Genomic DNA, 15,909 nt, shown 5'->3' on the forward strand with positions numbered 1-15,909 from the left:
AAAAGGACATACAGATAGAATTATATATATTTATTAAAGGTACATTAACCAACCATAATAAAGTACTTCTGAACTGACATCAACACAATTAGCACTAGCGAAGGGCAAGAGAAAATATACACCTGAAATAATGAAGAGACGCAGCTTAATGCACATCCAAGAGAACCATTCTCTTATCTCTCTACATTTTCCTTTTTCTACATTGTTCTGTCCCTTTTCTGTCTTTCTTTTGTTTTTGTTTAATTTTTCTTAGGTCACATACAAATGACCTTCTTTTAGGCACTTATGTTTTCCTACAAAACCCATCTTTGGTCACAAACTGTTCTTTAGGTATCTTTACAAGTCTTGCTTGGGTAGACAGTTAAAATTCATTTAACCCTATATCTAAGCACAGTGTTACTAAAGATTTTGGCATTAAGGCCATATTTAGAAAGTGGACAAAAACATCAAGGCAAGACAGCAAAAGGGACTTCAAGTCAATATACAGTAAGGTATAATACTTCACAAATTTAAATTTCAATCTAGGACCTCACAAAAAAGGGAAACCTACAAGTTGTGAACAGTGACATAAGTTTTTTTTATCCTTTAAAAATCTATGCCAACAACTTATACTTTGCATATAATCTATATATTTAGCTGTTACTTATATTTATGTGTTTATGCAGTTGGCACAAACTCTTTGTACTCTGTAAGCTGTTATTTTTTTTTTTTCTTGGAAAAATAGATGTGTTTTTGTTACCAACATGTAAAAAAAATTCCTGATAAGTAGATATTTTCACACATGCATCCATGTTAGGAGCCCAGAGTTCCACCATGCCTTCAGCTGTTTGAAACTGTTGCTTTCTTTGAGGCTGAATATGCATCATATGGTTATTAAAACCCAAACTGCTTATGCTTCATTCTATAAAGTTGACTTTGTGCATCACAGATGCTCATAAGACACATATATGCATCAGTAAAATATTTCTCTCTCATCATCACTAGATCATTGGATTCCAGTACAACTCAAGTCTTCATATGTTGAAATCTGGCAGTAACATTTTGTGACAATATTTCACTGTCCTCTACAAAGATTTTGACATCAATCCAAAAACATAGTTTACATTCTGGACATACAACCCAATGGACACTACACAGCCAGTGACAATAAAAGGCTGAAGAGATACAAACATTTAACTTTCACACAAAATTTCACACTGGTTTACATCTGCAATCAATCATGCGGCTGGTTGAAATCAGCGCGGAACTGAGCCATGAGTCATAGAGTACTTAGCATTGTTTCTAAAAACATACAATAGGAATAAATTGAATACGGACCTCATAAAGCCTTTATAACACATAATAATATTGATTATAATTTCTGCAGATGCATTGGAAGATCTGCAGTTAAAGCCACACTCCAAAATCCCACATTTTTGCATGTAAAATGGTATATGGACTGGAGATTCTTACATAAATTGTCTTGAGAATTTTAAACTTTGAAAAAAAAAAGAAAAGAGATTAAAATGCCATTGTATCTAAATAACTATATCTAACAGTGTGACTGCTTCAAAATTACCATTTTAATGCAGATTAATTCAGTTTTTTTTAATGTTTTCATATGTTTTCCACTTAGCAAATTAAGCTTAAAATTTATATTTAAAGGATAACAGAAGGAAACACTCCAGGTAAATAGCATTCATTCTTAACCTTAAGACATTCTCACCCACTAAGCCCTGCTTTTCTAAAACCCATCTTGCAATGTTTCAGACAGTCTGGAGGCTTTGCTTTATCTCCTTTATGTCTAATGTTTTTATGTATTTAGTCTTAGACTTTTAATCTAGGAACAGATGTGTGTCCATTGAATTGCACTATAAACCCAATGATTGAAAAACCACAGTCACTCCCTGATTTACAGTCAAAACTATTTTTTTAACGCACTCAAAATATGTTTTTAATTCAGTGTATTCAATTCAACATGCTAGGGCTTTCTCTCATTATGAGGATTTTATTTGTAGTGGCCATTTTAGGTTGCAGGAGGTCATATTTCTGCCCAGTATCTTCTGCCCATGCATACATCATGCCCAATGTTAAACCAGTCCAGTTTGCATGTGTATATGAAGAGGATATGGGTGATATATAATTTGAGACTGCCCATTGGCTATGTAGTAGTTGCTGAAATTGTGGTCGGTCATATATGGAGCAGGCTGGTAGTAGCAGGTGACATTGTTGGTGTTGGGTATAATGTTCTGCTCTCCCAGGACTTTGAGAGCCAGGATGGTAATCATATTGAGTGTTTGTCGTCGTTCGTGCCCCATCAGGCACACAGTGCTTTCATTGACCACTCGTCGTAGTGTCATTAAGTAATCGTACTTGCTTTTCTCTTCTCCAATAAAGTGATTTCGTAGATAGGACTCAATCTTCCTTTGTTGCTCATTCACATCTGGAAAGTCAATAAAAAAGCGTGAACACATATAACGCTCTAGAGTTTTAATTTCTGTCTCACTGGCAGGTTTGAAATCTCTAACCAGTAGGTTACTATACTTAAGCAAGCCACCACCCCGGATCTCCTCTGGATTGCGTGTTGCAATTAGCCTGTAACGCAGATGGTCCATGGCTTGCTCAAAGTCTCCATACATGCTTTCTGCCACTACTGTGACAGAAGGAATCTCTCTGGGAGAAGGCAGGAGAGATTTAGTGTCAGGTAGATTTAAATCCTCTAAAGTCTCTACAGGTGTCACTAAATCTAGTTGACTATAAGATTCTAGAACCCCAGCCTGTGATATGAAAGGATGCACATGCTGTTGTGATTCTACAGAATGTTCCACAATCTCTGATAATACTTCTGGTTGTTCTGGAGTTTGAATTGTTGAAGCCTTTAATCCCTCTGAAGAACAAGTGGAAGATTGCAAGACATTTGATGGGCAGACAGAATACACTTCATTTTTAGACATTGATATTGGAGGTTCTAGGAGACATGTTGACATTTCTGGTGATTTGGAAAAAATTGTTTCTAACACAGCGGAATCTTGAGCTTGTTTGGGTATCAGTATAGATGGTTCTAGAAGGTGTGATGTTGAATTTGAAGACTCTAGAGTCAGTGTGCCAGGTTCTGAAGGCAGTAGACATGATATGGGGGGTTCATAGGAGTCAGGAACTGGTGATGAAATAATAGGAACTCCAAAGCCCAGGTCACTGCTTTCTACCTCCCCTGAATCAATAGCAAGATTTGTAGACAAAGGTGTCCCTAACTTGAAGGAAGCTTCTACTGTATCAGTAACAGTTTCTTGCAACTCTGAATATTCTTGAACACACGCCGCAGTTTGGGGAGCAAGCTTTGTATGCTCTTTGTTTGAAGGGTTTGGACAGAGAGACAAGTTATCGTCTACTTCTAATATAGGCTGACAATTGATCTGAATAATTGGCCTCACTGTTGGAGAGCTTTTTGTCAAAATCTCAGGAAATGGTTGTATGGTCATGGTTTGGTCCTTTTGAGCAGAAAAGGGTTTAGGGCTCAGGACATGGTTAGTAGTTTCACCAGTCTCTGGTTCTGAAGACTCTATATGAGTTTGTACATTTTTGTCTGGGTATAGAGGTATGGAGAGCATCTCTTCTGAGTGTGTACCATTCTCTGGTGCTGAAACACTAAAGGTTGTTGTGGAAATATCTAATATTCTAAGCACTGAGTCTTTGTCATTTGAAGAACTGGATATTGATTCCAAGCAGTTTGTGGTATGCTCTTCTACTTGCATTTGTGTTGACACTTTTGGTTCACTTACAGTGAGTTGATGGCTGGCAAGCTGAGATGACTTAGCTTTTGGGTCTTTTAAGTCGAAATTGCTTGATAAGTGTGGCACACATGTGACCTTTCTAGACATTTTTCTGGGGGGTTTTGGTGAGGAATGCTTAAGAACAACCATTTGTGAACTTCGACTATTTTTTTTGGCAGGAGGTGGTAATGAATACTCATTACTTGAGTCCACTGATGTGCTTTGTGTAAGAAGGGTGATAGGAGCAAGTGGGAATGTAGACTGTCCACTGAGAACCATGGCGTCAGCTTTTTTTTCTGAGTCTTCCACTGGCATGTCTATTGTATTTGTATGCTCCTTTTTAGATACAGATGTAAGAGAGTCTGAATATGCAGCTAATATCTTTTTACTCTCTTTATACCCCTCCAAATAGACACATGCTTGAGAACCTGACAGCTGTGTGTCATGCTGTATGTTTGTATTTTTATCAGCGACCACCTGTTCATGTTCTAGCTGTGAGTTAATGTTTGTGCTTGAATGTATCTCTAGCATTTCATCTATTTTATTCTTATGCTCTGACATTGTTTTAGACAGTTCTGATATATCTTCGTTAGCTTCAGTCATTGTTATGGTTTCACTCAACCCTTGAGTTGTTTTATCAACGGACGATTTGTATTGGTCTTCCATCATAACTCTTCCATTGTGGCACACATCATGCAAATTGTTCATCTCCTTAGTTTTATCTGACATGTTAACATTTGTTTCATTGCAGCTCTCTGTACCAGCAGAGGTGATTTGCTCATGTATACTAACTGACCCTAAGTCAGTGCTCGGACTCATGGAAGCCTTCAGTTCTTTCTCCTTGAGTTGTGCAGCCTCCCTTCTTTCAGCCTCAAGGTAGGACTCCAACATAGTGTCCAAGATTATCTGAAAGGAATCTACACTAAATTCAAACTGCCGTCGCAGAGAGCTGACAAACTTAAGCTCCACATTTTTACCGCTGTTATTGGAGAGAGAGATAAGGCTCCATCGGTCATACTCTGTAAAGACTTTAACCATTTTCTGTACATAAGCCTCCTTCATAGTGAGAGCTGTGATTTTGTCCTTGTTAACTCCTTGTGGTAAAAAGTCCAGGAGGCACCCCAGAACAACTTCTTTTATGATCTGAAAGTCTTCTTGTTTAGAAAGCTCCACACCAAAGATAATGTCTAAGTCCTTGTAACTAGTACCATTCTCCTTGACAAGGACATGACTTGCTGTGGAGCCATTGAGACGGACATCTCTCACCTTGATATTCTTAGAAACCAGTCTGTCTCTGACAATGTGAATGATGTCCTTGGGTTTAATCTTTAAGGTGGGAAAGTTACCCCTGCCATGAATAGGAATGACCTCTGTAAGAACCTGATCTAGAGTCTCCACTTGATGTTGTGTTAGATTATGGAACCGCCGATCATCCTTCAGTTCCATCATATTCTGCAGGACTGGGGAAAAAGAAATAGGAAGTAAAATTAAATAGAATGATAAAAATTAAATAGAAATGTTAAGAAAACAAAATTTGAGAATATTACAAAGTACAAGAAATTATTGCTTTTTACATATTTTGTCATTTACATTAGAAACCAATCAGTGATTATCTAAAGTGAATATAATTAGCTATAAATATTGTAATTGTTTGGTTGCAGATGAATCAAAACAACAAAATGAATTCATGGATAATTTATCCTGCCTCAGTAGTGTTGTAAACATGTTCATATTGGAATAATCATGAATAGTCATTATTATACAACAAAGCTACCAACAGCTAACTTCCGTAGATGCTGCAAATGTATATTTTTTGTATTTAACCAAAAGACTTTTTGCTTTTTCTGAGTGAGTAAAAACCTATACCCCTCTTTGTCGCAAGCTATCTCCAAAAGATGACTCATTCTCTGAGGTAAAGTATCATTTTTGCAGCCATTTGTGTGGGGAATCTTCACTGTATTTAGTTCAAAAATAAAGCTCAGTAAATTAAGATTGAAAGTGCTTACATGTTGGAATAATAAAAAATAAAATTGCAACATTCACTCTTTCAGTCAAAGCAAGACAGTGGGTATTAATTCTCTCTCTACCAGTGATAACAGGGTTAAACTGAGTGACTCACTGCTATGTATTAATCATCTTACTGTCATTAATAAAAAAATGTAAAAGTGAAAACCAAATTGTGGAAGAGGAAGAAAAATGCATGCACACGCATCCAAACATCTCTGTGTGTGTGTGTGTGTGTGTGTGTGTGTGTGTGTGTGTGTGTGTGTGTGTGTGTGTGTGTAAAGTAAGCTTTAATAGCAAAAACCCCAGTGTCCAGAACTTTTCATGAGGATAATTGAAGGGTCAAACAATATTTTTTTCAGGAAGCACATGCAGCTGTTATGTGACTGATTTGTATGACCTACATTTATATTAACAACATAATAACAAAATATAATACACATAAAAAATATTACTTAAAAAAAAGTTCATGGATTAAAGTTCTTGGATTAAAACTTGGATTCTTTGGATTTATTCAGTTGTCCAGATGAGGGTAATTGTAAAGGTTCAGTGTAGCATGTGTTTCCCATTAACAATCTCCAATCTAGAATCTGCTATGGCATCTTAGAGCCTTTATCTATTCAAAGAACTTCTCAAAATTAAATTTATTTTCCTAATAGTAGCTATAAATAAATTCATTTGCATATTATATGCCATTTTATCTAATGTCTTTTACAACCATGATATTTTTTCGGCATATTGCAGTTCAGCAGAAATCAATTGCTTTCTGTTACTTGGTAATACTTGAAGAAATTTTGGAAAATTAAGATCCCTTAATAAGCTATTTTTTTTTTTTTTTTTGCTCAGTGTGTATACTTGACCACGTCGCCTTGTGCATACATGCGGGGCGGATTGTTTCCAGCTGCCTTCAACTGATTTTACAAGACACTCCAAGACGCAATAATGAAGTCAAAGGGACACCACAAGACATGAAGAAGAGAGATGAAGTATGGTGATGATGTGGGGGAGGGGTGTGACGTAAGCAGGTCCCACAGTCGTGATGAAGCTCTTTGGGTCCCATAGTCTGATGACAAACTTTACACATGACACCGCCAGTCTTTTTCATCTTTGCCATTCCTTCGATATGCTCTAAACATATTTGGCTATTATGTGCCATGTTACTGGAATAAGAAACACACAATAATAGCAAGTGGTAGCGTTTGTTTTCCTTCTACACCCCTCGTCTCCCCGCCCCTCTCCTCCCGCAAACAAGCCGGGGTGAGTCATAGCTCAGAAAAAAAGAAACTGCACCCAGATGCGCTTTCGTGCCCGACTTCAATTTCCCCTGCCTTCCAAAATCAAATCTGAAATGCTTTTAACTGATCATTTAGTCTCGTATTACTCCGATTCGTGTTTATTTGTGTGACACAAATAATTTTTTTAATAATAAGTTTTTTAATATATATATTTTGTTTTGCATTGGTTTATAGTCCTTCTGTTTTGCAGACACTGTATATTTCCCAATTACAGCTTCTGAGCCACTGGTTCCATCCAAAACTTCCTCCAGTTTACGCAAAGCATTAAGGGAAATATCAATCCGCTGTGTTATAAATGCCACCTGTGTTATCTTTTTTTTAACGTTGTGACCAAGCTTATGGGGGAGGAGGTTACTATAATACTATAATATACTATAATATTACAAACATTATTAATATTTTTAATGTTCTTTTTATCATTCTCATTTTATTATGTTCTGCTTTTGTCTCCTATAGGTGGTGCACTCTTGCGAAGGCAAACAAAGTCTAAAAGCCAAATGCGCTACTGTTGCTTAGAGCTAATTTACCATTCTATCTTTTATATGACTTTTATATGATTACTTTACTTGGTCCTGCATATCTTTAAAACTTCGTCACGTGAACGTAAAGTCTACGTCACGATCATAAACAAACACTCCTCGGTTTCATCTGTAATGCCCTATGAAACTAGAGACACTTTTTTAAATTGTAATAAGGCAATATAAACTCTAATCGGATCAAATTTACGTCTCTGGTCAAAATAACTCACGCTGCGAGCATGGGAATTCCTCAACTCACCTGAGTTAACAGTATGGATAACGGAACCTTAAACTCTCAGGCGTGGGAGTTGAATTCCGGGGCGTAAGATCCAGCAGTTTTTATGAGGATCAGTGATGTATTGTTTCGTCGGCCTCGGCTCAGGCGTATTTCCGCAGAGAAGAGATAAAGAAAGATGCTGCTGCTGCGTGGTCGCTGTCCAGCCTGCGCCGCCCCTGAACCGAAACTCTTAAATATCTCGCGCTTTTTCTCCCTCCGCGCCCGAAAGCGGAAAGCAGTTGCCATGGCAACCTGGCGTCACGCTCTTAAGGTGGTCCACGTAGTGCAAACGCTCAGCTGTGCCGCATATTAAAAGAGCGATAGGCGAGAGTTAACAGGTTATCGATAGGATGAGCACCTCTGTGTTTATATGTTTGCTGAGCGTTTGTAAGGCGAGAACGACTCAGCCAGTCTGATTCTGCACAAGAATGAAAAGATTTTCTACACGATTTAGTAGGAAGCTACCACAACATTTCCTAAGCCACTAAACTCCAAACTTTACTGGAAATGCATACCATTAAAACTACAAGGAAACACAGGAGCATTAAAAAAAAACTAAATGAAAATTGTAACCAGAAAAACTGACATGCAATAAAAACTTCCATAGCCTGTCGTCGCAAATTGAACACGTGCATCATAGATTAATTGTTAATTGAGATATATTCATTTTTAGTACGTAGGATAAATTAATTGTAAGTACTTCTTTGAGAAAACATGATATTTTTTGTTTCTTATAAAATATAGGAAGAATAGATAATGACGCTTATTGTCTATTCTGTTATTCTTTGAATACTCTTTTAATACTAGATCATTTAGATGAACTGATCTCTCTTGTGACAGTTTATGGCTTCATAAGATGTGCTTAAATATAAGCGAAATGGGCTTTGTCAGTGTGGACGATGCTGTGCACATACACGCCGCAATGCCGTGGCAGCGCTGAATATTGTATCAGGCAATCAGTGACTCATTCTCTCTCTCTCTCTCTCTCTCTCTCTCTCTCTCTCTCGTGATGTAGGGACACAAATCCAATCATCAATCAACCCACCCCCGCCCGCATGCCCACGTCAAGCGACGGCTCTCCGCAGCGCCAGTCCAGTCTATGCTCACTGTGCTCCGGGTTCTCTCTCTCTCTCTCCCTTTGTCTGTCTGTCTGTTAGTCTCTCTCTCTCTCTCTCTCTCTCTCTCTCTCTCTCTCTCTCTCTCTCTCTCTCTCTCTCTCTCTCTTTCCCCTACTCCTACTCAGATTCGTGCATTTTTCGACATTTCCTTTCAGCTGCAGCCTGGACAATAACAGCCCACGCTTGTGTATAGCCAGTAGCGCTACCACGCGTCACGTGTCTGATTAGTGAAAGCACCTTCTTTCAATAATTACAGCATCGCTTACATCGGAGTCTTAACATTTTTCGTGTCAGATTACACAATTAATAATAATCTGGATTTATTTCACAACATACACGCTCTTACCCATAAATAGGCCTAACTATTTATGGGTGAATTAAAATACATAGTCTATTACATCTCATAATAACAGGAAATATCCGAAATGGTTTGGTGGTTTAAATAGCAATTATTAAAAAAAAAAAAAACATTCTGATATCTCTGTCCACTGCGCACTGTGAATATCAAGCGGATTTGCTTGATAGATGAAAGGTCAATTTACTCGTTTCCAAAAATAAAAACGACGTCACTAGACTTGTACGGCCACGGACAGGGAACAGAGCGTGTTAAAAATAATGTCAGAATGCCAGCCCGGTTGCCCGTGACGTCAGATTTAGCACGCCTCCGAAGGCGTTACCGCAAAGGGTGCGCGTTGCGAGGGACGTCACGGTGTAGCCGGAAGTAAAGGAAATGAAGTCTTGCATGTTCAAGCTTTTAACGTTATCTGAACCATTTACACATGATTATTGGACATGTCAGGTGAAGATTCAAACATACACAGTATGTAAAGTATCTTTGGAAGCATATTCAGTTACTTTTGTTAATCTCTAGATGCTTGTTGTTTTATTATGTTATCTATGGCACCATTGTGTTTTTATAGATTCATAGGGGCTTGTTTTGTGCCTTGATTAATTAATTGACTGGAAGTTTCCACAGCAGAATTCCAGCTTTGTAATCAATAGCTTCGGTTTCATAAAGGTTCTTAACCTTAAATCACAGAACATCTTAACATTTTAACATTTTATCAACGCCAATGACCTGGAACTTAATGCAAATAAATGTGACAAAGAGAAAAAATAAAAACAATATTTTAAACCATGTATGTATGTATATATAAACACACACACTTTATATATTGGTGTGACTATCCTTTGGCTTCAAACCAGCATCTTGCACATTTTGTACAGTGGCCCAAAGTTGGGGATTTTGTAGTATCAGAGTCAGGGATATGACTAACCAATAATACCAAATTGGTGCTAATGATCCAGGTACAGGTACCCCATCTACTATCTGGAGAAGTCAGACCACCAAAAAACGGTCTTTATGGAAGAATTGCGGCAAAAAAAAATCCATACCTCTGACATGAAAACAAGGCTAAGCAGCTCAATCATGCACGGAAACAAAGGAACAGAAAAAATGAAAAATGAAAAACTCACTCACTCACTCATTTTCTACCGCTTATCCGAACTACCTCGTGTCACGGGGAGCCTGTGCCTATCTCAGGCGTCATCGGGCATCAAGGCAGGATACACCCTGGACGGAGTGCCAACCCATCGCAGGGCACACACACACTCTCATTCACTAACGCACTACAGACAATTTTCCAGACATGCCAATCAACCTACCATACATGTCTTTGGACCGGGTGAGGAAACCGGAGTACCCGGAGGAAACCCCCGAGGCACGGGGAGAACATGCAAACTCCACACACCACAAGGCGGAGGCGGGAATCGAACCCCCAACCCTGGAGGTGTGAGGCGAATGGCTTAGCTAACCACTAAGAGACCGTGCCCCCGTGCTCTGGACTGGTGAGTCAAAATTTAAAATATTAACAAATGGAGTTTGAGATTTGGTGTTTGGTATATATATATATATATATATATATATATATATATATATATATATATATATATATATATATATGTATATACATATATATATATATATATACATATATATATATATATACATATATACATTTCACAAGACATTTACACAAATTGAAACATGCCCTTGTTGAGAGTGACCTCTACCTGTGAGTTTGAGAAATTGTTTTCACTGTTGGAACCTTGGATTTATTTTTTTTATTTTTATTTTTTTAAGCATACTGATGCATTTTATCGACAGAACACTATTGATATAAACAAACATAATCAGGAGAACAATAAAGCTATGGATTCTTTACTCAAGAACATGAACTTAATAAAGGTAAAGTGATAATAAATGGATCTGTTCATTCAATATAAATCTCACTAACCTCTTGCATTTCACATAGCCATTCTAACTCGAACAGCCATTCTCTGTTGACTGTCATCAAGCACCAACAATTATGCCACAGGAAAAAAATCACAGAGATCACATTTTCTCCCCATTCTGATAGTTGATTTGAACGTTACCTAAATCTGCTGACCCATATCTGCACTGATTTCTGCATTACCCTGCTGCAAAAGTGAGTCTATGTTGCCATAGTTTTCCAAGACTTTTCAGGATATAGTAATGCATTTTGGAAGCATGAGAGGTCCATTAGCTCTTTCTAATAACAGAGTCTTACTTCTATTCAAATTCACAGAGAGTTAATGTGTTGTCCTGTGTCCTTTCTTCTTGGACACGTTTAAGCTCCTGCTTGAAACAGTGGAAGTGCAGATTGCACAAATGGAAAACATAATGACATCAGATTCACATTATTTACACACTTATTTTTAGTCGGGTCCATAGATATTTGGCCAGAAGTATTGTCACAATTCAAATTCAAATATTAAAAAAGAGACAATTAGGATTGTAGTGTAGACTGTACTGTACTGTGGATTTTCACAGGCTAAAAAAATGGAATAACACATAATTCTAAAAATGTGAATTATGTTTAGTACTTTCCTGCAAATGTGTTGCAGTAAATGCCTGTGTGAAGTCTGGAGCCTATGGATATCAGCAAAAGCTGTTTCCTATCTTGAAATGCTTTGCCAGGTCTTCACTACAGATGCCTACCATTGCTTTGTGTATGTGGCTCTTTTTGCATTCAGTTTTGCCTTCAGTAATTGAAATTTGCAATTGAGTTGCATTGAGTTCAGGTGACTGACAATGAGCATTTAAGAACGTTCAATTTCTTTGGTTTAAGAAGCTCTTGGGTTGCATTTTGTGGTCTGTTTAGGGTCATTAATTGTATTATGAAGGAAGTATACTATGAAGCATTGTGATGCAGCATTTGACTGAATCTGGGCAGGATACAGTATCTAGTTCTGTACACTTCAGAATTCATCCTGTTACTTTACTGTTTTCAACACTGACATTATCAATAACTACCAGCTACCCAGTTCCATTGGCAGTCATACATGCTTTTTAGCATGAACCTTTCTGGAACCTTACTTGTCTATTCCTATCATTCTGGTAAAAGTTAACCTTGGTTTAATTTGTCAGAAGAATTCCTTTACTTGGCAGGCTTTTGTAGATTTTTACTAGCAAAGTCTAATCTGGCCTTTCTGTTCTTGAATATTACCAGTGGTTTGTATCTTGAGGTAAAAATTTTGTTTACATTTGTGAAGGTATCTTTTGATTGTAGACTTTGAAACTCATTAAGAGTATTCCTAATTTGTCTAGACATTGTGAAGCAGTTTTTCTCCCACTTTAATTGTCTTTCATGATCTTCCAGAATTTTGTTTCTAATATCTCTCTAAAAGTTCTGTTTTTTTCATCCTAATGATAACCTCCTTCACTTACATTACCACCTGTAATGCAAGTGAAGTAAAACTGCAAAATCAACTCCAAAGAAGAGTTTCTCTCTTTAATTTGCCTTGGCTATGAAATTGACAACAGTCAACAATCTTCCATTTGAGTCTGTGCAATTCCTTAACATCTAATACAACTTCTAGTGTATTAGTGTAATGTCTAGTGTAACTACCGTCTAGTGTAACTAAAAGTCTACACTTCCTTCACATCTTGATCGCTTAATTTCAAATACATTGAGGTACACAAAGATAAAATTGCAAACATGTCCCAATTATTTATAGACCAGAATTTACATTTTTATATAATAAATAATAAAATAATAATATATGCTTCTTGATCTTCCCATTACATCTTTAATACCCATATTGCTGTTACAATATCCTTCAATTTCTAAGAAAGCTTTACACTATACTTTTGGCTATACTTTGTTGGACCTCTGGTTGAGAATGTGTGTGGCAATGTAGTAGGGATGTAATGAGCCAGCAGAAAGCTGTTAAAATTTCTTTCAAGAGACTGATCAGATATGAAGATCACGGGGTAAAGGAATGGGTCAACGTGTGATGCATTTATAAGATTTATTGATGTTTAGTAACTACCTTTTCAGGTTTGTGTTTGTTTTTTTAATAAGCCTATTAGTTTCTTTTGGCAAACAAGCTTGTGGATATTTTCCCTCAGATAACACAGCTTCTGACCGGATCTCAGCATGTCTGGCAGAAATTTCATCATGGATGACTACTCATCAGTTAAAGCTCAATCCTAGCAAAACTGAACTGCTGTTCATCCCAGGTGATTCATCCCCAGGTCACGATCTTGCTATATCCTTGCACAACGATCTGATCTCCCCTTCAACCACAGCTCGCAACCTTGGGGTAACCATGGACAATCAACTGTCTTTTTCCTCTCATGTTGCTAATGTGACTCGCTCATGTCGGTTTCTGCTCTACAACATTAGAAGGATTCGACCATTTCTGTCCACACAGGCTGCTCAGGTACTTGTTCAGTCTCTTGTCATTTCTAGACTGGATTACTGCAATGCACTGCTGGCAGGTCTACCTATGAACGCAATCCGTCCTATGCAAATGATCCAAAATGCAGCTGCACGGCTTGTTTTCAACCTGCCAAAGTTCTCGCATACCACCCCGCTGCTGCGATCCCTCCACTGGCTTCCGGTAGCTGCACGCATCAGATTCAAAACACTGATGCTGGCCTACAAAGCCAAAAACGGACCAGCTCCCTCTTACCTCAAAGCCCTCATCACTCCTCGCAATGCACCCCGCACCCTCCGATCTACCAGCACTGCTCGACTGGTTCCACCATCTCTCAGGGTAAGAGGCAAGTATACTACAAGACTCTTCTCTGTACTGGCACAAAGGTGGTGGAATGAACTTCCCCTAGAGGTCCGGACAGCTAAGTCACTGGATATTTTCAAGCGGTGGTTGAAGACCTACTTATCCAGGAAACACTTCAACTAGCACTTCTTTCCTTATCTTTTGCATTTTAAAAAATAAATAAATAAATAAAAAAATAAAAAACACCTTTGACACTTTTTCATTGTAACTCTGAACAAATGTTTTAAACTCATGGTATCTAAAGTATGTAACTTAGTGATCCAGCATTAATGTATTCAATGTTAGAGATTTAAGCACTTACTGTATGTACGTCGCTCTGGATAAGGGTGTCTGCCAAATGCTGTAAATGTAAATGTAAATGTATTTTGGAAAAAAGAGGGACTTAAATAAAAATAAACCGCGATACCGGGGTCAAGCCGATCAGATGCGCTCAGAACATGTCGCTGATGAACCATACCAAGTTTCGTAGCGATATGGCATTGCATTCGTAAAATACTGAACTTAACGTGAAAATTCAAAATGGCCGACACACAAAATGGCCGTCCGAAAACCGTTTGGTATCGTTTGACTCAGCATGCCTCAAGAAGTCTAACAACACCTCCTTCATGATTTTAGACTCAAGTTAGCAGTAGTTATAAGCGAAAATAGCTGTTTTTAAAATATCGTGGCCACTAGGTGGCGGTGTCACGAAACGATGCATGCTAATAATAAGAAAACTAACGATAACAATAGGTGTCTACGCCCCTAAGTGTGTGTGATAAGTGTGAGTGTGTGTGTAAGTGTGTGTGTGTGTGTGAGTGTGTGTAAGTGTTTGCACACTTACTCACACTCGCACACTTGGTATGGTTCATCAGCAACATGTTCTGAGCGCATCTGATCGGCTTGACCCCGGTATCGCTGCTTGCAGCTATATTTTTTATTTCTTTCTGGAATCACAGAAGAATAAAATTTAACATCACCGACATTTAAGTTCATAATGGGTCAATTATTCATCGTTATTATTAGTTTACTTTACAAGCTCAGTGTATTAAGCTGTTTGTCATTTATATTGTGTGTGAGTGAGTGAGTGTGTGTAAGTGTGTGTGTGTGTAAGTGTGTGTAAGTGTGAGTGTGCGAGGTCTCACATTTCTTACTTTGTCGGGTCCGGTCACCGGGAGTAGACCAACGGTGTGGGGCCCAACTACGTTGTGGGGCCCAAAATGCCGGACCCCACAACGTTTTTTCATTTTAACATGCTCAGGATGCTCCCCTGATATGTCTAATGTGTTTTTTTTTACTTGGCCCACAACGTAGCAAAAACTGGGTACGAGTGTGTGGAACCTGTGTTCTCGAGCGCCCCCTAGGTAGATGGACCTGTCCGATGGTCCTGGAATGTGTGTAAGCTCACACACACTCTTGTAATTTAAATAAAGTTTTATTGAATAATACGATATCATGAGGTTTACTGCTGTGAGAGAAAGGAATTATGGTCTTCATCACGAGGTTTCACAGACAAAGAACCTACTGTTATGAGTAAGAGGTAAGTTAAATTTCATATTGTTCATTTTTTATTATTAGATGCCCAGTTACTTGCAGCTATAGTACAGTTATATACAAGGGGAAATTATACATACTTATCACACGACAATATACCTCTTATGTAGGATACATACTACACCGAGCCCCGTTGTGAGATTAGCTGTAGCGCTAGCTAGCGCTAGCTACAAACACGGCTAGCGCTAGCTACAGACACGGCTAACGCTATCGTTAGCTACATAACGGCCATAGATAAATATATATGCATAACGGGTTGCGCTAGCGTTAGCGACATCACGGCCTTAGATATATATCTATGCATCG

The 15,909-nt window shown here is 38.1% G+C and overlaps 1 protein-coding gene across 1 annotated transcript; it reads right to left on the bottom strand.

Moving 5' to 3' along the window:
* Window positions 1-210: 210 nt before the first annotated feature.
* LOC132856313 (terminal nucleotidyltransferase 5C) lies at window positions 211-6,867 on the bottom strand. Its single transcript, XM_060885850.1, has 3 exons — window positions 6,786-6,867; window positions 4,538-5,209; window positions 211-2,632 (listed from the first exon to the last, which is right to left on the bottom strand). Exons 1-3 carry the CDS (start codon window positions 6,865-6,867, stop codon window positions 2,070-2,072), a joined length of 1,317 nt encoding a protein of 438 aa, XP_060741833.1. The 3' UTR covers window positions 211-2,069.
* Window positions 6,868-15,909: the final 9,042 nt, after the last annotated feature.

This window comes from Tachysurus vachellii, chromosome 13, assembly GCF_030014155.1.
Source record: "Tachysurus vachellii isolate PV-2020 chromosome 13, HZAU_Pvac_v1, whole genome shotgun sequence".
In the NCBI taxonomy this organism is placed as follows: Eukaryota; Metazoa; Chordata; class Actinopteri; order Siluriformes; family Bagridae; genus Tachysurus; species Tachysurus vachellii.

Excerpts from the sequence above, each read along its gene's own strand:
- LOC132856313 (XM_060885850.1), bottom strand. The coding sequence starts at position 6,867 with ATGGCAAAGATGAAAAAGACTGGCGGTGTCATGTGTAAAGTTTGTCAT. Across the intron at positions 5,210-6,785 it reads CAAAGAGCTTCATCACGACT|TCCTGCAGAATATGATGGAA; the intron begins GTGGGACCTGCT and ends CTTTTTCCCCAG. Across the intron at positions 2,633-4,537 it reads CACTGACTTAGGGTCAGTTA|TAGTGGCAGAAAGCATGTAT; the intron begins GTATACATGAGC and ends CTTCTGTCACAG.